This window comes from Tachypleus tridentatus, chromosome 8 (genome assembly GCF_004210375.1).
Source record: "Tachypleus tridentatus isolate NWPU-2018 chromosome 8, ASM421037v1, whole genome shotgun sequence".
Taxonomy (NCBI): Eukaryota; Metazoa; Arthropoda; class Merostomata; order Xiphosura; family Limulidae; genus Tachypleus; species Tachypleus tridentatus.
In genome coordinates, this window is record NC_134832.1 from 69030860 (window position 1) to 69041461 (window position 10602).

Below are 10602 nucleotides of genomic sequence, written 5' to 3' on the forward strand. Positions count from 1 at the left end.
TACTGTATGGTTTGTAGGAAAACATGCGAAAGAGTGACATGATTTGGACGCATGAAAACTTTCTAATAGCATCTTTTGCGAGGGCAACAATGCTGCAGACACACAAAACTTGGTTTTGGTAAATACCAACAAAATCATGTCAACAATAAAGAAAGGTACATAATTTCATTGTAGCAGTAACTTGGTTGTTCAACATCATAATACTATTGTATTAATTTTACCACATGTAGGTATGTGAATTTCTACACATTTCAATGTGGCATTTAGAGCATAATGAAGGCTGATCACTAAGATGTTACTGACTAGTCATAGCATATCATTAGTTGAAATATATCCTGCAGACTCTCCCTTCAGTGTTAAACAAAGAGGGATATCTAAGAATGGGTTAACATTCAAAGATTCATATCCATTGTTTCATGAAATAGTTGTATTGTACTTTACACTTCCTTGTGTATGTGAAACTTTGTTGTTGTAAGATGTAGAAGCTACTCTCTGGATACTTGTAATCTGATTTGGTGAGTGATCAACTGAAGAGAGGGAATGGATATGGTCAGATTTATTTTGGAAAAGTCAGGATTTGTGGTTAAGATATATTTGTAATTACTTTCTTGAACATGCTAAATGTTTGTGCTTTAGTTAGTCATGTGGAGTAAACATTAGGGCAAGTAGTTTTGATACAAAAAAATGTTTTGTCATTCCAAAAAATATGAAGAGACTATACAAGCAAAATATCCAGTGTACCTTTGAAAGATTATAAATGTCAATACACTAGATGCAAAAGTTAACACCAAAGGTAAACAACAAAAATAACCTGAAGTCAGCTTGTATATCTAATGAATATAAAGTTTTTAATGTTTATGACAGTATCAGTCTGAGGCATGTTCATTGTAGTTTTGAAAACTGATTTTAAAAAATTAAATACAACAAGAAGATTTTCAAACATATCTCATAGAAATATCTTTGGTAGCATGTATGTAAAGTTCAAGTTGTTGCTTATAATTATAAATACTGTACCAAATATAGTTTTCTTTCTGGAATATGTTAAATACTTTTCCCTTTCATAATAACTTGCAGCGAAGTCCACATATTGTGAAGACTGGAATTGTACAGCCTGATTCAGTGTCAAATTTACAAGTCATATTGATGTAAGAATGTTGTTATGAATTAGGAAGAAACAAACCTTTTGCTTTATATCAAATTGTTATTTTGTTTGCCACAATGGTTATATTTTATTTATAATATTTGTTATAAAAAACTGAGAAAAATGAATGAAAGGAACATTGATATCAAACAGATATGCATTCAGATTCATCCTGATACTTTTGTGAAATCTTCATCTTTTAGTCACAAAACTATGTGTTATGGTCTTATATATTCCAAGTTCAACTCATAGTCTGAGAGTAATGGGTTTGAATTCTTGTCCAACCAAAAATGCTTGTTCTTTCAGCTTAGGGACATTATAATATTATAATCTTTTTGGTGGGAATACAGTTCCCATTAAATACTTTAAAGTAGAAAGCAAATAAATAGAAACCACCCCTAATATTTCTACTAATTATACCTCTAACCTTTAAAAAAAAAAGATATTAATTTGAAATATACACCATACTGTGATATTTGTGTATGATCTTTGATGATTATTCATGGCAACTAACTAGACTGACATCACTGTTTGGATTTTGACTGATAGATGGGATATTCTGAACACATTTCAGTGCTGTTCCATTAAGGCAGTAAGTTGGCAGCATGGACTATTAACGACAGTGCAACATTGATATATATATATATGTAAAGAAACTCAGGAAATAACCAAAATTACATAATAAAGCACATACCTACACAAATAGAAGTCACACAAAAATAAAACCAGTGTGCAAGTGGTACACAAACACTTATCGTACTGTCACTGGCACCAAGTTGTACATACTTATGAATAATGGTGATTTTCAATTTTTTATTATTTATATGTGGAAACATTCACAAGTCATGGGTTAACCCCACTGTAAGAGATAAAAGTTAACAATGGTAATTGTTTCAGCTATGTAGGTACATTTGATACAGTAGAGACATGTTTATCCCTATGTGAAATATTTTCAACTTTTTCACAAGCTTCTTCATAGTTTTTCAAATTGTTTGAAAAATCAACTGAATAAACATTTTGTGTTTTTTTTGTTAACATACCATGACTAAATAGTTATCGTTATCGTAAAGGTACGTGAATAAAAAAGTTTCATACTTAAAGTTAAACATCAGAAATGTATTTCTGGACAATAGTATGTACATGATTATATATTTATAGGTTTAAGTTATTACAGAAGCAGTTTTATGTTTATAAATTAGTTTTAGATGCTGATATATTTACATTCAGTCCAGTTATGTTTCAATCATAATATACATGTAATTATCATCATATTTTGAACTTTTTTGTTAGTTTGTATAATAAAAAATAAAATGATTTATGACATTGTCAGTTCATCACTAGATTGATTTATAACATCTACAAACTAAAAGGTAAACAGAATGTATCTATGATTCACTCTGTTCCCGTGGGGGTACAGTGGTAAATTTATGAATTGTTGATGCTAAAATCAGGGGTTCAGTTCCATTTGGTGGACACAACAGACAGCCAGATGTGGCTTTGCAATAAGAAAACACACACACTTGTCTTCTTAGTAATGCAATTCTGTGTTTCATTGTCAACTATTTCTAGTTTATTCATATAACATTTAATTATTTTCAGGCATATTTTAGTGTTTTTAGATTCAAATTTTATGCATATTATTTTGTATAATTTGTGAAGTATAGTTATAATTTATAACGCTAAATTTGGATGTTGATTTGATAAAAGAACCAATTTTAATTAAAATTTATCAAAACTGCTTTGAATCAGTATTAAGTTTATCAGTCAGAAAAGTCAAATAGTATTAATATTTTGAAGTACAAATGTTGTTTGGTAGTAAAATATCTGTTTGTGTGATTACTAGCAGCAATGCATGTGGAACTTGTACATGCTTGGTTTAGTTGTATTTTATAAATTAATGTGTGATGAAAGGTAAGCTATATTGCCCACGTTAAGCAAGAATAAATTTGTGTCTAAGAGAAATACTCCAGATTTATAGAACAATGGAAAACATCCAAGAATCATTATAAATTTGTAACGCACATCTCTTAGTAATGTAGTACTAACGTTAAGAGTGGTAATATTAGTCATATCTCTTTTCTAAATTTGAATCAGGAACAGCAAGATAGTTGTACGATATTTTCTGTCCATTTTCCTTGTCATATTGAAAATTAAATTTGATAACAGTGCTAGCTTAGATGTTATGATTTTTATGATGTGTATAGTGTACTTTTGGTTGGATTTGATTATATGTAGCTTACCTAGTTGCAGCCAACAGTATGTTAATATTCCACAGTTTTAAAATATATATGGATGAGTGCAAAAGGAAATGTTTTCATTTGGATGTATACACAATATGTAGTTGTTTCTAATTTGACTGTATAACATGACACAACCATGTACATATTTTTTCATACCTTGTAATGACTAACGCATTACACTACTGTACACAGTATTTTGCACATGATTACATAGTTCAAACTGCATAATTTTAAAAATAAATTTCCAAGACAGACATGTATGCAGTCAAAGTTTAAAATCAACTGTATTATGGTTATCTATTTATTTTCATTTACCTCTACACAAACAAATTGTGTGTAAAACGTTCAGCAGATATTTACAACAATGTTATAACAATAACTTGACACACATAAATGTACAGTCATGGTAATATTGTCTTACATGACATATTTTAAACTTGAAGTGACCTAAATAAATCATCTTATTTAAGGCATAATGAACATTAAAAGCTTAGCACATACATAAGCTCTTAACATTAGGTTTAAGTTAGTTTTACTCTGTTTAGCATTGTTTTGACCAGAATTGTATATTTCTTCTTAATAGGTTTGCCATATTTTTTATGTACAATGAGCAGGCTTCATAAATGGTGACCTTCAAGTCATTTGTTAAAAATTGTATGGGGTATTATCCATATTAATGTTTAGAACTCTGTTCTCTCTGTGAGTGTGTTTAACTGTTGGTTATTGTGGAGGAGTGAATTTGAACTTGAGTATGACAAACAAAACAGGTTATTGCAATATTCTAGATGTAAGAAATAGTGTGTTATAAGGAACTTTACAAAATCATACTGTTTACTATGATTGTGGGAGTGTTAATATTTTCTTACAAAACAGTAAAATGCTACTATATTTTTGTTTGAAATGTTTCCAGGGTTGTTTGCTTATAATGCTGAACTGGTATCTCACTTTCTTAATATTTTCTTTAAATGTTGCCTGTGATAAAGTTTTCGTTTGCTATTCTTTTTATTACTTTTATATTGTTTTCATAATTGTATTGTGTTTTTTTTGTTGTTTTTTTACCCCATGAATTGTTTGTACTGTCTTACTGTGTGGGTATTGTAGTTAATAATTTAGTCTACATATTGCTTGCTGCACATGAAGAAGTGCCTACTTCAAGTTTTTCCATTTAAGAACTTTAAATATTTATACTGAATACTGTTCTGTTTTTCTCAAAGTTTTTATAGTAACATTAAATGAATAGCAGTAAAACTTGTTAAACAGTTAACTTTCTTATAATTCTATATTTAACTGGAAAAGAAAAAACTTTGCAAATTTTAGGTGACTTGAATTTTAATTGTCCAGGAATTAGTAAAACGTTGAAAATAAATTGGGACTAAATTGAGATTTTGTGTTCAGAACAAGATTTAGTGTGAACAAAACTGTATTTTTCTTCTTTACAGAACTATAAGATTTTAAGCCTTTTCACTGTGTGAATGGCCTTCAAGTTCAACTTTCCAGCTCCTTGTAGTCATGTCAGTGATGCTGAACAAGATTAATCTGAAGAAACCTGTGAAGGAAGAATCTGTTCATCAGAAGGAAAGGTACCAATAAACAGTGGAGGTGAAACTATGGGAGTAGAGGTGTCAGTCACCCACAGCACATACACATTTGTTCATTTCCTTTTTTTGTTTATGCATGTTGCTATGATAATTTTAGTTTTCTTGGGTTTTAAAATTTTTATTAAACATTAAATTTCTTGAAGTGAGCTAAACATACATCGTGTAGCTCCTACAGTAACGCCTCGAGGATATTATAAACGCTAAAATCAGGGGTTCGATTCCCATCGGTGGGCTCAGCAGATAGCCCACCCTGGCTTTGCTGTAAGAAAACACACACAAAATAACATTAACGAAGGATACGAACCTATATAGTTGTGACGTGCAATATGTATCAATACTGTTTATAGTTCTGATGGGTCTAGTAAGTTATGCATCGTTGTGAATTTGCATGCTTTTATTATAACGACTGTATTTTACGTTTAAATACTGATATTTTGGGCCCATAGAATACACATTCGAAGACATGGGGTAGTTTTAATAAAGTAATTTGATGTGTATTTGATTCTTAATTCCATGTCGGATCAAAGCCAACGCTCGAGACAAAAAACAGTGAACAAAATAATACAAAATGCTGTTAAGGTTATACTACTTGAAATCATTAAGTTGCATGACCTCCGAAACAGTGTTTACTGTATTGTGTTGGACAATTCACGACATTACCGCAGAGTATTTATGTCGTAAAGATTAAATGTCAGAATAAATAATACTATTATTTTATTTTATATCAAGAACATAGAGGGGGATTCCAGACGTGTAGTTTCCAGAGACTCTTGTTGATTGTTTGTTTTTGAATTTCGCGCAAAGCTGCACGAGAGTTATCTAAGTTAGCCGCCCCTAATTTAGTTGTGTAAGACTAGAGGGAAGGCAGCTAGTCATTATCACGCACCACCAACTCTTGGGCTACTCTTTTACCAAAGAATAATTGGATTGACTGTAACATTATAACGCTCCCATTAGTGAAAGGGCGTGCATGTTTGGTGTGACGGGGATTCGAACCCGCGACCCTCAGATGAGGAGTCGAGCGCCCTAACTACTCGGCCATGATGAGCCGAATCGTGTTTAAGCGAACCAGTTGCACCCCACCTCAACTAAAGGCTCTAACTTCAAGCACTGTGTAAAACCGTACATAGTTTGTGAACTGAGCTATAAATGTAGAAAATCTCTTATACTCAAGTATGTGCATTTGTGAAACAAAATTGATGAGAATTTCATACTTTTCTCAGTTTCCAGTCTAGTTATACTGATATTTACATTCAGGTAGTTCGCTGAACATTGTTCAAATATTGTCTTAATGTACACGGGTTCTTTTCTGAAGAGCTAGGACTGAGAAAATTATTTTAAAAATTTTATTCTGTGTTGGTAACGAAACACACAGCTAATGTCGTGTTTAATGTGCTGATGAACAAGAAAGAGAAAAAAAAAAAGTTTTATATTTATAAAAAAAATAAATAAATATTAACGTTAACGTGCAATAAGTTGTATTAAATCGAGTCATTAGGTGTAATTATTCAACTGGTTCACAGCTCGACTTTCTTTTATTCTCGAAAATACAGCACTTTTATTCTCGAAAATACTATGTTGAAAAACACGCGAAAAGTATTTGATACTAGTTCTTCTGTACCAACCAAATAAGATGTATTACATAAATACAAACTATACAGGCAGTTGTGAGTACATACAAAAATTCCCCTCGGTGGACAGAACGATACAGTTCTGTCTCACACGCTATCATTTTCAGCATACTGCAATAAGTTAAGACTTTTGTGTAAATAAAGATACGATACTAATACTCGGGAAGAATTCGGGTTTAGGTAGTCGAGAATTTGAAGCTCAGAATGTTAGTAGCCGAAACAGAATATTCTTTAAAATAATTCATGTGTGTGTACATTGATATATCTTAATGAAAGGACTAAAATACGTATGTGCATTTAATGATACTTCAAGAATCCAGTTCCATACACAGGAGCCCAATGGATACCAGCGGCGTGAACAGGATTTCCATATGCATAGGCAGTAGTAACATGAGCCTTCACTACAGTAAGTCCGTAAGGGACAACACCTGGTTGGCTGGAGGCCACAATGGCTTCAGCAGGAGCACTATTGGCGGTTCCTGGTTCGTTGGTCTTAACCACAGCACAGAAACCAGCACCATCAGCAACGTACTCAACTCTGCGGTCACGACCGTCGATGTCAGTCAGACTGTAGGCTCCACGTTTGTTTCCGTATCCGTCTCCAGCCTCCCAATGGCCATTGGTGGCCCCGAGTGGGTCAACAATGTCGTAGTTGAAGGCGTAGTTACCAAAGTCCTGTAATATTTTAAATTGTGTTTAAAAAATTTAGAAGCAATCGATAAACATTTGCCTTCATTAATTTTCATTCGAATCGAGTTAAATCAATTAGCTATCCTAAAATTTCATGTGTGCTTATACTAAACATTGGTGGGTGAATATGTTATGTAATTCAACTTATTACCTTCAGCTGAATTTCATTCGTTAAATATATTGTTATTACTCTTTATGGCAAAAATACGTCACTGTATAGGATAAAATATTATTTACATCCTGGCGGCGAGAACTGACACTAGAACCGCCTGCTATACCATGGTACAGACCACCACGAACGACAACAAGTAAGGCGAAAAAGGTGGCAATCTGAAAAACAAATCTATTAAAACATAAAAATATTACGTAAAAAGCTATATGTATTTACATACGTCATCTTATAAATAAATACAATAATGAGAAACTGTTATCATCTGTTTTGTTTGCTTTAAAAGCTCTGAAAATGGAGCAACTGTCTGGTAATATAAGAAAATGATCGAAAGATAATCAAGTAATTTTATTAAAACTAAAAAAATCAGAATTCAAGTTTTATTATGTTTATTCTATTTATATTTTTATTCTTATCCTATGCCAGGTATAAAAAACCTTCAACAATAAAGTTATGCGAGATACTGCGTGAACAATAATGTTATGATTATCCAGTGTTCAATATTAATAATACACCAAACTTAGCTAATACTTTAGTTCACGGGCTAGTAATTTATAATACTAATAATTGTCAACGTGAAAATACGGTTCCTTACCTTAACGATCATGTTGCTACTGTCGTGTTTGTGGACAACTTGGACTGTTCTTCAGTTTTGTCTACTTTTATACATGTGGTGGTGTTATCATGATCCAGTAAAATCAGTGATTGTGAGACATTCTGAATTTAAAAAGTCAATCTAGAACACTGAGAAAAAAAGCAACACACACAAAGTCGAATATGAAGCACTGTGTTGTTCATAACAAAAATCAAGGTTATTCCTTTCTTGGTGTGCATAGCAAGGTGAAAACATGTATTCTGAAGACATCTGTGTACTATTCATTTTCTGTAGAATTATTGTAGGATTTAAAACCACGTGGAAATGAAAATAGGATTTCACAGCAGCTAGTTTTCAAGATTTCGAATCAAAGCTACACGTGATCACATACGATTATATGCACAAAGCCGTCCTGAGTTTCGAAGTCAAAAGGAAGCCAGCCATTCAACACCATCTAAAATCATTTCTTGAATTATTATTTGCTGATTTAATAGCTGGATTTAACTGTCACTCTTATAATCTACCCACGGTTCCAAAGTGCTAAAAATGCTTTAATCTTGCTAATAATTGCTTGCTATTAAACATACAGCTACACACTGGGCTATCTATTTTATGTCCATCGTAAGCATTGAAACTAGATATTTAGTGCTATAAGGTCTTAGACGTGCTACCAAGCCATCAAGGTCGGGAGGCAATTCTTTAAATAAGCTATGAACAACATTTTTGTTATCAATGAAAACGTACAATATTTTTACATGTCAGCTTCATGTAGTTATGGTAAATCACTGCAGTTTATACACAATTTTTAATTACTATTTTTGGTATTTATTTCAAGACCTTGTATTCCAAATGCTGCGCAGTTACATTATCGACATTCTGACAATCAAAAATGTCACCCGAAGTTTCACTGAATCGTTTAACAATGTTCATAATGCCAGTTAAGTTTCGCATCTCAGATATTATTTGATGGTGATAAGAAGGAATGCCAACAACAATATAATTTTAAAATAACTTACAAAATAAAATTAAAAGTAACGTCAAACAGTATAGAGGTCAAAAAGAGTAAAGGTCGAATTATTTCAAACCTTCACATAATTTCCAAATTTTTCGAGGGCTAAACAAATAGGCGGTTGAGCTGAAAATCATGGCTGGGTGTCAACTAATAATAATAATATTTCAATTAATAAAATAACATAATTTATGCTGAAAAGAAATATAAATTCTGACAACGAGATGGGTAGATAGTTTTGCTTTAACCAAAACAATTATTAAGGTATAAAGTACTTTAATTAAAAATATCTGTTATTACACTCGTGAAGGAAGTAACACTAGTAAACATGTTTTGAGTTTAAATTATTAAAAGCTTTCTTCCAAGTTTTTTTGTTTTGTTTTACAAACATTTTGCCACTGCTAAACTGCATGGTTAACTTTGATCAGCAAGTGCATTTTATTCCACAGATGGAACGTGGTACATCAACAGCATAGCCTAGAAATAATAGTGTATGACAGATGTTTTTTTTTTTTTCAACAGTTAGACAATAGTCACGAGGTCATATGTTTCGTGTTCTATTCGGTATGGGCGACCTCATGGTAATTGACAAAACCATGAAGGATATATTATTGTTTCGTGTACGTTGGGTTGGGCCAGTTTTACCACAAGGGTTCTCGCAAAGACGATAATTAACTTTTGTTTTTCGTATCGTATTCGTCGATTCTGTGACCTCAGCTTCCATATTGTTTTTAAGAGGTCTGGTCGTCATGTAGCCAAGGATTTATGTAAATGTGTAATGACTTTCAAATGGAATTTCAAATAAGAAAGAGACTGAGACTGATTCTCCCAACTTGCTTTTCTTGGAAGTTTTTCTTTTTTTAATATATAACTTCAAATATATTGTCAATCACATTTAATAACCTGTCAATATAACAGGACTTTAACAGAGTTTAGTTGAAAATTATAGCAGCATTCTATGGGAGTTAGCGTATATAGTAGCACTCTACAAGTGTGTGTATTTTTTTTTCTTATAGCAAAGCCACATCGGGCTATCTACTGAGTCCAACGAGGGGAATCGAACCCGTAAATTATTACATTGTTATAATAGTTGTATAAGATAATCGTTCTATAGTTGAAACAATAATATAGAGAAAATGTTATTTTTACACTTGTCTACGGAATTCACTTTTGTTTAGTAACTTGCCTGTCGTATGAACAATCTATGAAGATTAATCTACAGTCACTGTTAATTTATACGACTATTGTTACCAGTATGTGAAGATTGTGTGACCAGAAGTTTAGCGTATTGAGTTTTACTTGATATATTACGAAGTATTTATTCTGAATATTCAGTAAAATTTATAACTTTATAAAATACAATTATTTGAATGTTAGGTAACTAGTTTTCTTTATTTAAAAAAAATTTAATTCGTATTGTAGTGTGCATTGTGTGACCCATCCTTTATGCTCTACAATTCTTCTTAAGGAGTAACTTTTATATTAAATGTGCTATGTGTTATCTACTTGCTATTTAAAAATAACGCTTA

At 31.9% G+C, this 10602-nt stretch overlaps 1 protein-coding gene across 1 annotated transcript; it reads right to left on the reverse strand.

Moving 5' to 3' along the window:
• Nucleotides 1-6894: 6894 nt before the first annotated feature.
• Nucleotides 6895-8088, reverse strand: LOC143222575 (adult-specific rigid cuticular protein 15.7-like). Its single transcript, XM_076449246.1, has 3 exons — nt 8065-8088; nt 7538-7630; nt 6895-7285 (listed from the first exon to the last, which is right to left on the reverse strand). The coding sequence occupies exons 1-3, from the start codon at nt 8074-8076 to the stop codon at nt 6908-6910; spliced, it is 483 nt and encodes a 160-aa protein (XP_076305361.1). The 5' UTR covers nt 8077-8088; the 3' UTR covers nt 6895-6907.
• Nucleotides 8089-10602: the final 2514 nt, after the last annotated feature.

Excerpts from the sequence above, each read along its gene's own strand:
- LOC143222575 (XM_076449246.1), bottom strand. Across the intron at positions 7,286-7,537 it reads TCAGTTCTCGCCGCCAGGAT|GACTTTGGTAACTACGCCTT; the intron begins GTAAATAATATT and ends AAAATATTACAG.